Source organism: Thalassophryne amazonica, chromosome 9 (genome assembly GCF_902500255.1).
Source record: "Thalassophryne amazonica chromosome 9, fThaAma1.1, whole genome shotgun sequence".
In the NCBI taxonomy this organism is placed as follows: domain Eukaryota; kingdom Metazoa; phylum Chordata; class Actinopteri; order Batrachoidiformes; family Batrachoididae; genus Thalassophryne; species Thalassophryne amazonica.
Window position 1 is genome coordinate 60,000,188 of NC_047111.1, and position 17,484 is coordinate 60,017,671.

A 17,484-nucleotide genomic window follows, 5' to 3' on the forward strand; every position below is an offset into this window, starting at 1 on the left:
TCCAGGATTCACGGCAGTTCCGTAGTGTGTTGCATGTAGCAACACGTAGAACCAGTGCATGCTTCCTGACCTGACACTGTGGAAATGGGATTCCATATGAACACAGTAAAAAAAATTTACTTGACAAACCTTTAAAAACTGTTGCTGCTCTCTGTTAATAATCATTCGTGAAAGCTGATGAAACTCAGCTGCACATATGATGCGTTGGTGCTTCACTGAGGTGCTTTTGGCATCTTCCAGCTGAGCAAGAGTCAGAGCTTATCTGTCGCATCATTGCTGTTATTCACCCAGGCAGGATATGCAGTACTACAAAGAGATGCTCAGTTTAATTTGGAGAGCACCGCTCCTCATCTCGGAACTTAAAACTGATTCCTTGGATGCAAACCAAGACCAGGCTCAGACTGTAGACAGACACCAGGAGGCAGCAGGGACAATTCAGGCCACCTTATCAATTATGTACGCTGCCTGAGCCTGCTTCCTGCCACTGCCACACAGCCTTTACTCCTCCCCTGTGCTCCCCTGTATCCTGGCAACCGTTGCCATAACGGTGAGTGATGTGAGCACTGCACCTTCTGCAGACGTGAGCATACAAAGCTGAGGACAGACTAACCACATGCAAGAACGAGATCCCAAAATGAAAAGTGAGTGAAGCACACATTTGATCAAAGTGTTGCAGTAACGGGGGGGAGACTTGGCCACACACTGCTTGATTAAAGGATAAAAAACCTGCCTCAGTCTGGAAATCCTGTTTTCTCAGCAGAGGCACTGGAGTAGAAACATTGGCCTACTTCCTGCCGCCGTCCGTCTCATGCAAGTTAAAGACGGCAGAACTGCAGAAGAAGCTCTCTCTTCTCCATTTACACTGCTTCTAGGTCACCTGTTTCCCTTGCTAATGCAGATTTATGAGTAGAAACAGTAGAGAGGAATCGGCCCTCAAACGACCTTTCTGTGCAGTATCAAGTTCACCGTTTAGAAGAAATACAGCTGTATTGAGAAACATGAAGGATATTTTTTTTTCTTTTTTAGTACATATGCAGAGTATTATATAGGTTTGTGTGCCATCACACCCTGTCTGAATTCCACGTTAGTTGGCGTGACCAGCATCTTAATCCTCGGAATCAGGTTGACAGAATGTGGTGCTCTCTAGTGGTAGCATATGATGAAACATCCCAGTCCCCCAGAAAAAAAAAACAGCTGAGGACAAAGGTCACATGGGTGTCATTGAAAAGATAAAATCAGTAAAGAAAACATCAAAATGAATGTTCTTGTCAATGTGGCTTAACAAATCTTAGGAACTCAATGGAGCACATACGGTGCATCCAGAAAGTATTCACAGGACTTCAATTTCAATTTTTCAATTTATTTTCATTTATATAGTGCCAAATCACAACAGACTTGCCTCAAGGTGCTTCACACGAGTAAGGTCGAACCTTACTAACCCCCAGAGCAGCAGCGGTAAGGAAAAACTCACACTTCACTTCCACATTTTATGTTACAGCTTTATTCTAAAATGGAAGAAATTAATTTTTCCCCCAAAATCCTACAAACAATACCCCATAATGATTTTTGCAAATTTGCAAAAAAAAAAAAAAAAAAATCACATTTACATAAGTATTCACGGCCTTTGCCATGAAGCTTAAAATTGAGCTCAGGTGCATCCTGTTTCCACTGATTATCCTTGAGATTTTCTACATCTTATCTGGAGTCTGCCTGGGGTAAATTCAGCTGATTGGACATGATCACACCTGTCTGCATATGAGGTCCCACAGTTAGTGCATGACAGAGCACAAACCAAGCATAAAGTCGAAGGAGTTGTCTGTATTGTGCTTCCAGACAGGATTGTCCAGAGGCACAAATCTGGGGAAAGTTGCAGAAACATTTCTGCTGCTTTGAGGCTCCCAATGAGCACAGTGGCTTCCATCATCCATAAATGGAAGTTTGGATCCACCAGGATTCTTCCTAGAGTTGGCCACCCCCGTCTAAACTGAGAGGTCGGGGGAGAAGGGCCTTAGTCAGGGAGGTGACCAAGAACCTGATGGTCACTCTGTCAGAGCTCCAGCATTCCTCTGTGGAGAGAGGAGAACCTTCCAGAAGGACAACCATCTCTACAGCAATCCACCAATCAGGCCTGTATGGTAGAGTGGCCAGATGGAAACCACTCCTTAGTAAAAGACACATGGCAGCCTGCATGGAGCTTGACCAAAGACACCTGAAGGACTCTCAAACCATGACAAACAAAATTCTCTGGTCTGATGAGACAAAGATTGAACTCTTTGGTGTGAATGCCAGGTGTCATGTTTGGAGTATCATATCCATGGTACTTCAAACCATGGTGCCATGGTACCATCACCCCAATAGAGCGCTTCGCTCTCAGACTGCAGGCTTACTTGTAGTTCCTAGGGTTTGTACGAGTAGAATGGGAGGCAGAGCCTTCAGCTTTCAGGCTCCTCTCCTGTGGAACCAGCTCCCAATTCGGATTAGGGAGACAGACACCCTCTCTACTTTTAAGATTAGGCTTAAAACTTTCCTTTTTGAAAAAGCTTATAGTTAGGGCTGGATCAGCTGCTGGGGGGTTTCCCATGATGCACCCAGTGTTTCTTTTTATTCACCTCTTTTTGCTCTGTATGCACCACTCTGCATTTAATCATTAGTGATTGATCTCTGCTCCCCTCCACAGCATGTCTTTTTCCTGATTCTCTCCCTCAGCCCCAACCAGTCCCAGCAGAAGACTGCCCCTCCCTGAGCCTGGTTCTGCTGGAGGTTTCTTCCTGTTAAAAGGGAGTTTTTCCTTCCCACTGTTGCCAACTGCTTGCTCACAGGGGGTCGTTTTGACCGTTGGGGTTTTTCTGTAATTATTGTATGGCTTTTGCTTTACAATATAAAGCGCCTTGGGGCAACTGTTTGTTGTGATTTGGCGCTAAATAAATAAAATTTAATTGATTTGATTTGATTTGGAGGAAACTAGGCACCATCCCTACAGTGAAGCATGGTGGCAGCATCATGCTGTGGGGATGTTTTTCAACAGCAGGAACTGTGAGACTAGTCAGGATTGAGGGAAAGATGAATGTAGCTATGTACAGAGACATCCTGGATGAAAAGAATTTCAATTCAATTTCTTTCATTTATATAGCAATCACAATAAAGCTGCCTCAAGGTGCTTCACACAAGTAAGGCCTAACCTTACCAACCCCTAGAGCAAGCACACAGGCGACAGTGGTAAGGAAAAACTCCCTCTGATGATTTGAGGAAGAAACCTCAAACAGACCAGACTCAAAGAGTTGACCCTCCGCTTGGGCCATGCTACCGACACAGTTGATAATACGAATATACAGGAAATTTTTGGGAGTCCATGCTGCTCCAGAGCCCTCTTGACCTCAGAATGGGGTGACGGTTCATCTTTCAGTAGGACAATGACCCTAAGCACACAGCCAAGATATCAAAGGAGTGGCTTCAGGACAACTCTGTGAATGTCCTTAAGCGGTCCAGCCAGAGCCCAGACCTAAATCGAACATCTCTGGAGAGATCTGAAAATGGCTGTGCACCGACCGACGCTCCCCATCCAACCTGATGGAGCTTGAGAGGTGCTGAAAAGAGGAATGGGCACAACTGCCCAAAGACAGGTGCACCAAGCTTGTGGCATCATATTCAAGAAGACTTGAGGCTGTAATTGGTGCCAAATGTGCATCAACAAAGTATTGAGCAAAGGGTGTGAATACTTATGCATATGTGATTTCTTAGTTGTTGTTGTTGTCGGTTTATATATATATATATATATATATATATATATATACACTCGTATATGGCCATTTTTCAGAGAATATGAACAATAACACAAAAACTTTTTTTTACTCATGGTTAGTGGTTGGGTGAAGCCATTTATTGGCAAACAACAGTATTTACACTTTTTAAATGAAAATGACAACAGAAACTACCCAAATGACCCTGATCGAATGTTTACATACATACAAGTTTACAGTTCTTAATACTGTGTATTGCCCCCTTTAACATCAATAACAGCTTGGAGTCTTTTGTGGTAGTTTGTGGACGAGGCTCTCTGATGCTAAAGCTGCTACTGAATATGTTTCGGACTTTATTTACATTAATTACAAAGAAATACAAACAATATGGCACTTTATGGTAAATCTGCATGGAGTAGACAGTTCTCAAAAACTGAGTGACTGTGCAAGAAGTAGAAGAGTGAGGAAAGCCACCAAGACACCCAGACAACCCAGGAGAAGTTGTAGGCTTACGTGGCTGTGATTGGAGAAATTATGCACAGTGCAAGTTTTGCATTTTGTATCACCAGTTATCCATCTTCATGATGAAGTGGTATAGAGGAGGATTTTCTTAAAAAGAAGGCCTGAACGTTTAGCTACAAATTGCCAGAAGGTACATCTGAGATGCAAGCCTGGATTTGATCTGTTTTGGTGAAAGAAAATCCTTCTTTGCTCTACTCCACTATGAAGCTAAGAGTAGTGAAAGCTTGCACTGTGCACAATTTCTCCACAATGGCTTCACCCAACCACTAACCATGAGTGAAAAAACGTTTTTGTGTTATCATTCATATTCTCTGAAAAATAGCCAAAAAAAACTTTCCAGATGCACCCTGCCAGGAGCAACAGGCCCTTCAACCATGTTAACTCCAGTTGTCTCACATCTCGATTGAAGCAGCAAAATGGTTCAAATGGGATCCAGTTCAGACATTTAAATCCCATGTGAGAAACTCAACTTGCAGTCTGGACATAGGATGAAAAGCAGCACAGATTAAAAAAAAAAATAAATAAATAAAATAATTTAAAAAAATGCATATACAAACTAGAAGCACTCAGAGTGCAAACCTCCACCAAGGCCATAGGGTCACTGACCCTAAAGAGATTCCCTCCTTGGCACAGTAATCTATTCAACAATTCAGTGTTACAACCAAAACTATGATACATACACTTTTCTTTCCTGTATATTTGACATCCTTGACCATGAAAACATACCACTAGAACTTGGAATCACTTTTATGTCTTTACTAGTTCAAAGGTTATTGTATAAAAACGATTTTTTGGTAATGGCGGTTTTCTTCTGGCTCTAGCTCCAAAACATTTGAAGCTACATCAAATCTGATGACACCTTACTGAATCAGTACAGATTCAGCTACAGTTTGGTGTTAGTTGTGCATCTGTAGCTTCATTTGTCACCTCACACTGACACATTTTCTATTTTCCTTATATTTTTGCATATTCTGGATCACCAGATCCGGAATCCGGATCCGATCATCACCAAACTTTGTTGTTTGATAGAACATTTGACTATGTTGCACCCTAATTTTTTTCAACCCTTTCTGCCTTGTTTTTGTGGAGTTAGAAACTAGAATGTCAAATTTCCCCCTATCCTGCAATAGTGAAGAATCCTTTAAAAAATTCCTGGATCTGGATCGTGATCCGGATCACCACTAAAATTTAATCACTTGTTCCTCTTGTCATTTCCAACCACTCCACAAAATTTCATCAAAATCCGTTCAAAACCTTTTGAGTTATCCTGCTGACAAACAAACAGACAAACAAACAAACGCGACCGAAAACATAACCTCCTAGGCGGAGGTAACAACCAGGCAGACAAGAAAAGCAATTTCTCCTGCGTCTTTATAATCCGTGTTATAGTCTCAAATCCAAATTACTAAATAAGAGTCTGGTGCCCTCATTTATCAACTGTTCATATTCACTGATTTGTCTGTAAACCATGAGTACAAACATTTCTATGCAAAGTGTGGAATTTACCAACTTGTACTTAGACTTACAAATGTGTGTCAATATGCAGACAGCTCTGACTGTGTGTATGCGCAGCATCTAGCAGTACAACAGGGGAAGTTAAAGTTGCTCAAATTTTGGTAAAAAAATTATGCAAATTATTGTTTTTAGTGAATAGCATTTTAAAAAGGAATACTTTGCACCATCTGTCATGCTTAGTTATCATGTTACGGGGTAACATACGTCACATGTCATAGAATCCAATGGACGTCAACCTTTTTTGACCTTTACTTTGGAGACCAAACATTCAACATAGTCAAAACTATTCCATTTATTAATCCTATTTGCTCAACCAATAATTTGCATCACTTGTTTTTGTTGTTGTTGTGTTTTTTGTTTTTGTAACCAAAATTGAAGAACTTTAACTGTTCAAACTGAAACTGACCTTTGTCACCATTTTTGCTGTTTTTACTCATACCTCCATAACATTCAGTCATACTGTAGATAGTCCAAACTATACCTTTTTGGAATCCTTATGATCACACAAATAGTGTGGTATAGTTTTCAACATGATTGGAGCCTTTTTACATTTTGACCCCTGTATAATTCTTTATTGACCCCTGTAGCTCATTAGAGGTCAGCTCCAGGATGTCTCTATAACTGAAAATAACCATTAGTTAATTTAGAATATGTGTGCCAAATTCCATGCTTTTATCACAATCTTAACAATTGTTTTGGTTATCTGCTGCACTATTCAGGCTACATGCCTGTGACCTTGGACAAGACACTTCCTCTGCATTGTCCCAGTCCACCAAGCTGTAATTCGGAACAGGGTTTGGCTGGGGGATAACCTGTGATGGACTAGAGTCCCATCCTGGGGGAGTCGCTGACTCTCATTCGATTCACACTACGGTAACGCAGGAATAAGCACCAGCCCGATGGGCCTCAGGGCCTGTACAGGACTCACTTCCTCCCCACCCTTTTTTGTAAGTGTATTTCATCTTTGAATTTTTCATGGTTGCCGTCTTCTGCATTGCACGACTTCTACTTTGACTCTCTTCTGTAGATGCACTTGTGATGCAGCACTTCTAAGTGGGTCAGCCCAGCCCTGCCTCACATTCACATTCCTTCTCTTCCTTTCTCTCTGAGTGTGCATCCCAATAGACCTTTTCTTTCATGCAGCTCATGCCCCACTCATCACTGCCTAATTCATTTCCTCGTATATACTGTCAGGCTGCTCAGCCTGTTGCACAATGATCCCCTGCTACCCATCCATGCATTCACATACAGGGTTTCTTTTTTTTTTTAACATCTAATGTTTCAGTTTGTTACAGGCGCCCGTCATGGAAAAATAATCATTTGTTGCCTCTCAGGCTACATGTGGTGTTTGTAAGTCTGGATGGTAAAGACAGATCAGTGTATGTCTAAACAGCTGCTCTGTTTCATTCAGGTGCGGTGATGGAGGATGAAAGATATATGCATACGGCTCATCTGTGTCCAGTTAAACATTGTTACCATGCAGCCATGCACTGTGCATTCCTATAGACAGCGGTGGGCACAGTTCCGCTAACAAAACTAATGTTTTTGTTAGCGGGTTAGCTTTTCAGCAGACCCCTTAGCTTCCGCTAAATTTAATTCCGCTAACTTCGTTTTTGCTGGCATAGTGAATAAAACTTAACAGTCAAAACCATACATATTAGTACCTACCTGTTACATGTTTTGCAATATCAGACAGCTCTGAGCTCAATCCACCCTGCTCAGTGCGCCGCTCTCGCTGGAGTGACATCTCTGCTATTTTGGCATTGTGGGATAGCTCGCCGGACTACTTTTGCCTGACCCAGCGTTGAATTTGCCGACATGAGAAGATGCTACTGGATGAGTGTAAGTATTGACTTGCGATCATTTAGGCGTAAAAACACACGAGATACACAAGTTCTTGTGCCAAATATACTCCTGATGTTTTTGATACCCATGAAAACGCACTGTCATTGCAGGTATGGGAACTACGTTTTGCACAGGAATTCATCAAACACATCGGCCACGGACGCGTACTAACACAGAATACACAGAAACTGGTTAGTTGTTCAGCCAAAACGAGAGCGTCCACGTTTAGCTTGCCATAAGCTAAGCTAGTGGCGCTCGTGAGAGTATGAGCTCAATCCTCCCCCAGCAGAAGAGAGTGGGCTGGCTGCCTGGTGCTGCCTCAAAAAACAAAACAAAAGGGGAGGTGATGGTCTAGTGGTTAAGGTGTTGGGCTTGAGTCTAGAAGATCATAGGTTCAAATCCCCGCCTGACTGGAAAATCACTAAGGGCCCTTGGGCAAGGTCCTTAATCCCCTATTGCTCCCGCTGTGTAGTGAGCGCCTTGTATGGCAGCACCCTGACATCGGGGTGAATGTGAGGCATAATTGTAAAGCGCTTTGAGCGTCTGATGCAGATGGAAAAGCGCTATATAAATGCAGTCCATTTACCATTTAAAACAAAAAAACATTCCACATGCAAAAAGACAAACAGCAGGCAGGAGACATGAAACACAACACACTTTTCATCCCTGGTTTTACTCATAAACAACTAACTCCAGACAGTTTATCGATATTAATGGTACCTCTGTCATTTTTACAGAAAGAAAATGATTTCCTAATTTACATACTGCTGTCTACATCACGTCACCACTAGCTATCTATTGCGCAATTAGTCTCAGTAAATCACTCACAAAACTGTCTCCAATGCAGAAAATTTGGATTGCCCATGCAACTCAGCACTTGTTCTCTGGCCCTAAGTGTCTTGTCCAAAGACACAGACGGTAGACGTGGGCGGATCAATCCTAATATCGATAATATTGATACCAACGCTGGTATTGATATTGAATGATCCTCGTGTAAAAAGATCAATACTCAAGCTTTTTTTCTCTCCTGCACGCACTAACTGCTGCACACGCAGATTCATCAAAGTCTACTCTGTTTGTAAGAGCAGCGCTGCGCTGTGTCACACAACACGGAGCAGCGCACCTTTGTATTATGGTTTGTCAGCCCTCTACCTCAGGAGATTTTGTTTTAAGATGTGTTGAGTGATATTTTTTTAAACAAAAATGTTGATTGTGATAATAAAGTATTTTGTTGTCACGTACAATGTTTGGCGAAATTCTATCCTTGGTCTTTTGGATCCTTTGGATCTATGAAGCTTAAATATGAAAAAGTATTGGTATCGATATCGGCGATACTGGGCCCGTATTTACTTGGTATCAGATCAATACCAAAATTCCTGGTGTTGCTCACCTCTAACAGACAGGTAGCAGGATGCAAACCCACATTTTGATTGGCAGGCCAGCTCTTTATCCACTGAGCTACTTACTCGACACCTTTTGTGTTTCTTTGCAAAAAGAACTTCCACAACACCATCATCTTGAGGTGGAGACAAATTAATGGAAAAGCAATGTGGAGATATGCTGGTATTGTGGGCCATTGTGCAGTGAGATCATACCAGGGTGAGAATCTGGCAGATTTGCAAGGCAGCAAAGAATCGCAGCTGGACATCACACTGTTCACAAATGATGAACAAAAATAATTTTCTTAATGAATGAAGGTTCAGAGTCACAGTTATCCTGATGAATGGCTTAAACTGTGTTAACAAGGAGATGGTTGTTATGTTGTATCCTGTGTCTGGAGAAGGGCTTTTGTCATCTCGTATGCCAGTTAATATCAAGTCATGTCACAGCAGATTTTTGTGCCCATCAGTATAAGATGTACTTTCCATATCACATTTAACATGATTGCTGCAGCAAAAGGACACATGCAATATCTGTTTTATTTATTAAACAAAATGCAACAGTGTCGCCAGAAGTCACCAATGTAATATTATAAAAACAGCATATACACATATCTACAATAGAACTGAGCAGACTCCAAATGATGACAATTGTATCATCTCTCAAAAATTGCATCATATTATATATAATGTGACCGCTTATCTGTTTGTTTGCTTTCTCTGAAGTTGACACACACAAGGACGTGGGTCCTGGAATTGGCCAGGCCAGATCAAATTTTCCGAAGGTCAGTCATTGGGGTCAAATGTCATCATTCACTCCAATTTGTCATACAACCCCAGTTCCAATGAAGTTGGGACGTTGCATAAAATGTAAATAAAAACAGAATACAATAATTTGCAAATCCCCTTCAACTTATATTCAATTGAATACACCACAAAGACAAGATATTTAATGTTCAAACTGATAAAGTTTTTTGTTTTTGTGCAAATATTTGCTCATTTTGAAATGGATGCCTGCAACACATTTCAAAAAAGTTGGGATGGAGCAACAAAAGACTGGGAAAGTTGATGAATGCTCAAAGAACATCTGTTTGGAAACAGGTGAGTGTCATGATTGTGTATAAAAGGGGCATCCCCAAAAGGCTCAGCCATTCACAAGCAAAGATGGAGCGAGGAACACAACTTTGTGAACAACTGCGTGTAAAAAATCGTCCAACAGTTTAAGAAATATGTTTCTCAACATTCAATTGCAAGGAATTTAGGGATTCCATCATCTACAGTCCATAATATAATCAGAAGATTCAGAGAATCTGGAAAACTTTCTACACATAATCGGTAAGGCCGAAAACCAACATTGATTACTCGTGACCTTTGATACCTCAGGCAGCACTGCGTTAAAAACCAACATCATTGTGTAAAAGATCTTACCGCGTGGGCTCAGGAACACTTCAGAAAACCATTGTCAGATAACACAGTTCATCGCTACATCTACAAGTATAAGTTAAAACTCTACCATGCAAAGCGAAAGCCATACATCAACAACATCCAGAAACGCCGCCGCCTTCTCTGGGCCCAATCTCATTTGAAATGGACAGACGCAAAGTGGAAAAGTGTGCTGTGGTCTGATGAGTCCACATTTCAAATTGTTTTTGGAAATCATGGACGTCGTGTCCTCCAGACAAAAGAGGAAAAAGACCATCCAGATTGTTACCAGTGCAAAGTTCAAAAGCCAGCATCTGTGATGGTATGGGGGTCTGTTAGTGCCCATGGCATGGGCAACTTGCACCTCTGTGATGGCACCATCAATGCTGAAAGGTACATCCAGGTTTTGGAGGAACACATGGTGCCATCCAAGCAACGTCTTTTTCAGGGACGTCCCTGCTTATTTCAGCAAGACAATGCCAAGCCACATTCTGCACATGTTACAACAACATGGCTTCGTAGTAAAAGAGTGCGGGTACTAGACTGGCCTGCGTGCAGTCCAGATCTGTCACCACTGAAAATGTGTGGCACATTATGAAGTGCAAAATACGACAATGGAGACCCCGGACTGTTGAACAACTGAAGTTGTACATCAAGCAAGAATGGGAAAGAATTCCACCTACAAAGCTTCAACAATTAGTGTCCTCAGTTCCCAAATGCTTATTGAGTGTTGTTAGAAGGAAAGGTGATGTAACACAGTGGTAAACATACCACTGTCCCAGCTTTTTTGAAATGTGTTGCAGGCATCCATTTCAAAATGAGCAAATATTTGCACAAAAACAATAAAGTTTATCAGTTTAAACATTAAATATCTTGTCTTCGTGATGTATTCAATTGAATATAGGCTGAAGAGGATTTGCATATCATTGTATTCTGTTTTTATTTACATTTTACACAACATTCCAGCTTCATTGGAATTGGGGTTGTACATATGGAAGCAAAGTCAAATTTACACACACACACACACAAGGTCTATTAGAAAAGTATCCGACCTTATTATTTTTTTCAAAAACCATATGGATTTGAATCACGTGATTGCGTCAGCCAAGCTTGAACCTTCGTGAGTTTTTTCATGCCTGTCGGTTGCGTCATTCGCCTGTGAGCAGGCTTTGAGTGAGGAGTGGTCCACCCCCTCGTCGTTTTTTTCATTGTTTAGGAATGGCTCAGAGACTGCCGCTTTGCTTGATCAAAATTTTTTCAGAAACTGTGAGGCACATCCAAGTGGACACCATTCGAGAAATTCAGGTGGTTTTTGGTGAAAATTTTATGGGCTTCAAAGAGATTACGGAGTGTTACTGTCGCTGTGCTCTGAAGCCGCCATCGACAGGCTGAGCGACCACTTCATTTCTAAACGGATGGCTGTATGGATCCGTGACCATCGTGTGCAATTTCTCTGGTTATCACAAGAGCTGGACATCAACCATTTTCCGGCAGATTTCACTTTCAACAAGAGATTTTGTCATGGAAAGCCAAGCTGAGGCTTCGCGCGTCACGATGGATTCGCTACTGGAGCGAGACAAAACCACCTCCGTTTTGGTCTCACAGGACGGCTTTGAGATGGCGTTCAGACAGCTGTCGGTGGTTTTTCCATCGAGTGATTATCCGAGAAATTGTGGATGTGCCTGGACATGCCAGAACATGTCCTGTGAGGCTTCATCACGGCGTTGCTTTGCGCCATGTGGCACTGCTGCAACGCGCGAAGCCTCCGCTCCTCTTTCCATGACAAAAACTCCTGTAACAGTGGAATATGCCGTTCATTTCCAAACTGGACGCTGTGTTTTATCCGGGATGTCATCTGACTAGCACAGGAATTGTGAAAAGACGTGGACATCAGCACTTTTTCGGCACATTGAGACAGACGTGCGGAGGAATTCCGCGCGTCGCGGCGGTGCCGCATGGTGCAAACCAACGCCGTGATGAAGCCTCACAGGACATGTTCTGGCATGTCCAGGCACATCCACAATTTCTTGGATAATCACTCGATGGAAAAACCACCGACAGCTGTCTGAACGCCATCTCAAAGCCGTCCTGTGAGACCAAAACGGAGGTGGTTTTGTCTCACTCCAGTAGCGAATCCATCGTGACGCGCGAAGCCTCCGCTTGCCTTTCCATGACAAAATCTCTTGTTAAAAGTGAAATCTGCCAGAAAATGGTTGATGTCCAGCTCTTGTGATAACCAGAGAAATTGCACACGATGGTCACGGATCCATACAGCCATCCGTTTAGAAATGAAATGGTCGCTCAGCCTGTCGATGGTGGCTTTGGAGCGTGGCGCACCACCGGTCGCTCTGGGCCATCCTTAAAGCGACAGTAACACTCTGTAATCTCTTTGAAGCTCATAAAATTTTCACCAAAAACCATCTGAATTTCTCGAATGGTGTCCACTTTGATGTCCCTCACTGTTTCTGAAAAAATTTTGATCAAGCAAAGCGGCAGTCTCTGAGCCCTTCCTAAACAATGAAAAAAACGACGAGAGGGGTGGACCACTCCTCACTCAAAGCCTGCTCACAGGCGAATGACGCAACCGACAGGCGTGAAAAAACTCACGCATGCGCACGAAGGTTCAAGCTTGGCTGACGCAATCACATGTGATTCAAATCCATATGGTTTTTGAAAAAAATAATAAGGTCGGATACTTTTCTAATAGACCTTGTGTGTGTGTGTGTGTGTGTATATATATATATATATATATATATATATATATATATATATATATATATATATACCAAATTTGCTATGTCTGTGAAGGTTGACCTCAACACTGCTCTAAAAGAATTTGCTTTGGCACAGGTCACAATCAAGCAATTTAACTTTCAACCTGATTTGGACCAAATGGGTGGATTCCAGAATTGTCCTGGAAAAGTCAGCCAGACCTCAATCATCTGGGTGAAGGCCAAGGTCACTGGGGTCACAGGGACTATGACCTAGTTACGTCTAAATAGTGTGTTTCCTGTTATGAACAATCAAGAACAAATACTTTACAAACGATATTGACAATACAGACCCAAGAATGTCATGCAACAAAATCAGTAGAAATATGTATTTCTCTTAATATCAATCACTTTTACAGACAGTTTTTTGTTTAAATATAGCCATTCTACAGTAGTTGTTTGGAACTGTTCATAAGAGGAAACACTATGAGTGAGCATATAAAAATAATGCTGTATCAACTCCACGGGGGTATGGAAACAGGTTGACCAACACCAACAGAATTTATACAATAACAGATTCGATTTGACATTTTTAAATGGTGCAGTTATTGTAACTGTTAAAAAATGTACGAGTATAATCTCAAACTGAAGAGAAATACTTTATGTCAATAAACTGCTGTCCCTCGGCCTCCCACGCCCCACCCAGATTGGCTATATACACCACGGTTGTGCATATTGCGAGATATGGATGCACAATATGCACCATGTGGTGCATATTGCGCGATACGGATGGGTAATTTGCACCACCTGGTGTATATTACTCATCCGTGTCATGCAATATGCACTACCCGAGGCAGCCATATTGCATTTTGGGATGGTGTGGGCAGTTTATGCGGTAAGAAACATCAAAATATTGCTAGTTTGGATCAAATATTTAGCTGTGAAATCTGACATGATCAGAAGGCTTTTCAAATTTGATCTGGGAAGAGCAGAGGAAGCCATATTGCATTTAATATTATACATTAAATTTTTGTAGATGAGGGTGGTGCAAATAGGAGTGTACTAAATCTTAATTTACATGTCAGTGGTGTACATAGCTTTTGCCTCCCACACCAACCTGCAGCTGGATCTAAGACTTTCTGATTAACCGTCCTCAGTCTGTCAGAGTCGGTCCTCACCTTTCCTCAACAATCACACTCAGCACCGGCTCACCGCAGGGCTGAGCCCCCTCCTCTATTCACTGTACATCACCGACTGTTCCCCAACATTTCCATCTAATTCTGTTATCAAGTTCGCAGATGACCTCATCCTCAACACTTCAAAAACAAAAGAACTTCTAATCCATTTCAGGAAACACAACACAAGAAACCAGCCTCTCGTTATAAACGATGAGCGTGTGGAGAGAGTGCATTCATTCATATTCATTGGCGTCCACATGACAGAGTGTCTGTCATGGTCATCCAACTCCTCAGCAACTGTCAAAAAGGCACAACAGCACCTCCACTTCCTGTGAATTCTCAGAAAAGAACCATTTGAGTCAAAGGTTGCTGGTGTCCTTTTACAAATCAACAGTCGAGAGCATCCTGGCCTATTGCATTTCTGTGTGGTTGATGATGTTCTGTTGTGGACAAGAAAGACCTCCAGAGAATCATTAAGACAGCAGAAAAAAAAAATCATCTGTCAGACATCGCAAACAGCTGCATCCTCTCAAGAGGATAGATGTACTCATTTATATAGCACTTTTCCATCTGTATCAGACGCTCAAAACTCAAAGCACTTTACAAATAATGCCTCATATTCACCCCGATGTGAGGGTGCTGCCATACACCTCGGGGGCAACTTGGAGATTAAGGGCCTTGCCCAAGGTTCCTTAGTGATTTTCCAGTCAGACTGGGATTTGAACCAAAGATCCTCTGGTCTCAAGTGCAACGCTTTACCCACTAGATCATCACCTCACCTAAGATCATCATTAAGGACACTACACTACACAACTACTACACTACACTACACATTAAGGTCATCAACTGTTTGAACTGTTACCCTCCGGCAGGCGTTACAGGGCTATGAGATCCAGAATATCCAGACTCACATCCAGACTTTTCCCACATGCCATAACTACACTAAACAATCATTGACAAATAGAAATAATGTTAATTACAATGCAATAGCCTAGGCCACAAGGCTACATTTCCAAATTACTTATTTTCTGTGCTCAATAATCTAAAAGCCCAAAGCATTAAATTTGCAGTGATATGAGAGAAAATCTTAAAAAAAAAAAAAAAAAAAAAGTTAAAAACTTGGATTGAATTGAAAGTTTTGAATTTTTCTTTATAAATGACTGTTGGGCGTCTTAAACAGTGGATGGTCAGTTTCCTCTTGAAAGAATAACTGATCAACTATTCAATTCATCACGTAATTTTTTCCATACGTATGTAATGACACAGTAGTACTCGTGGTCTCTAATACAACATTTAACTGATACATTATTTTTTTATTCCACTGATTTTTTAAATGATCTTTTTACTGATTAAGATTATGTCAAACAAAACAGAGAACAGCTTTCTGAATAACATTTGGTCAGCTGCTCTCCTGCGCCGTACAATCACACGCATGAGCAAACCCCGCCCCTCAAAGCGTTGATTGACAGCTCTATCCTCGAGACAAGCAGTGTGGCCAGTCACGCTCTCAACATGCTAATAAGCTGCGCGCGGGCCGGGCGGTTGCCCATGTGGACCAGCACCATGCCTTGTTGTTCTGAACGCCGATTGGTCCGCTAGCGCCTGATCGGGCTTCACGCGCTGCGGTCCAGCGGCAGGAACAAAAACACGGAGGACATTTCACACGGACCGGGGTTCACTGTGTCGAGTCCCACCGTCAATTCCTGACCACAGAGTAAGCGCGCTTTACCGTAGGAGCTGTAGTTACGGATATAAATATTCATAATATCCCAGGAAATTCAACTGGACAAATTTGGCAAATTATATTCCGCTAAAAGCAGCAGCGCTTTGAAGTATCAGCCGTGACGTGTCCGCCGCCTTTTGTTGAAGGACGTAGTAACGGGGCGGGGCAGGACTCCGGGAGGGGCGGGTCTTACCCAAACACGACTCGCCTTGTGTGTATTCCCGTGCTCGCATCGCCATCTTGTTGCAATTTTTTTTTTTTTTTTGCTTTTTTTTTTTTTTTTTTTCCTTTTACGTATGCGATGATGTACTTTGCGATCGGACGGGTTTAAACATTGCGTGTGCGCTTTCTTCGGAAACATAAAGCCGCTCCTTAGGCGGGCAGTTGGTGTGTGATATCCCCTCGGTGCTTCTCCTCCTTCCGCTCCCGGGCCACCGGGTCGCGCCTGCCGTCAGGGTTTCCGCGCCATGAGCATCGACACACTTTTGGAGGCGGCCAGATATCTGGAATGGCAAGCCCAGCAACAACGGAACACACGTGGTGAGTTCAGGTGCATGCTGTAACCATAGATCTCGCTTTAGCACAGATGCTAAAGCCTAAAATCGCATCACCCACACTTTTTTTTTGGAGTCGTATCATTTTCATACGATTCGCCTGCGACGAGCGTAGTTTGGGGTCACGTCTGTGCGAACGAACGCTCACTCCCAGATGGCTGCTGATTGCTTACTTTTTTGAATGCGGAAACGACCAAAGTTGTTTTTCAGAAATGCTTTGCACGCGCGCTCTGCGTGTGTGCGCGATCGCGGGGCATTGTCAGGTTAGCTGAAGTGAGTAGGCGCGCGTGCGCGCGGTTGCAGAGGGGTTTGTGTCACTACTTGTGTGGTCTCTGTTTTTTTTAACGGAATAGTTATTTCGCTGTGTGGCATGTGCGTGCCTTTGCGCTAATATCGCTGCAGCTTTTCTTTTTTTTTTTTTTTAAGTGCGTCACTTCCAACAGATTCACGCGCGTCCGGTGTAAAGGGGACTCCTCCGGAAAGGATTTGGTCCTGTTTTGGAACGCTGAGCGCCGACAGGGCGGTGGCGCGAGCTGCTCTTTACATAATACCCCGACACTGTTCGAAGATCTCGTGACACACGCGCGGTGGGCGGGGCCTGGCCTCGCGCCTTTCGGAGTAGATCCTTTTTTTTCACTCACTTTTTCCCCCTCTTGCAATTAGTTTTAAAATACTACACGAAATTAAGTAACGGTCAGTGATTATTTTTAAAACACAGGCTTCTTTCTGTTTCTTCCCTCTGATGACGTGTCAGACGAATCAACTCCCCCACCCACCACATACTTATCCTACCGCGTGTTAGGATCCGCCCACAACCACCACGTGCACATTACCCCTTCAGCTTCCCCTTCCCTCCTCTACTCTCACACACAAACACGCACGCACGCACACAACTCCT

General features: G+C 42.7%; 1 protein-coding gene across 2 annotated transcripts in view; it reads left to right on the forward strand.

Annotated features, from left to right (window-relative positions):
* Positions 1-16,304: 16,304 nt before the first annotated feature.
* The window catches only part of LOC117517215 (max-binding protein MNT-like), a 51,644-nt gene continuing 50,464 nt past the window's right edge, over positions 16,305-17,484 (forward strand). For both annotated transcript variants that reach the window (XM_034178157.1, XM_034178158.1), the window contains exon 1: positions 16,305-16,572. In XM_034178157.1, coding sequence (XP_034034048.1) covers positions 16,500-16,572 — 73 coding nt within the window. In that variant the 5' untranslated portion in view covers positions 16,305-16,499. The remainder of the gene's footprint in view (positions 16,573-17,484) is intronic.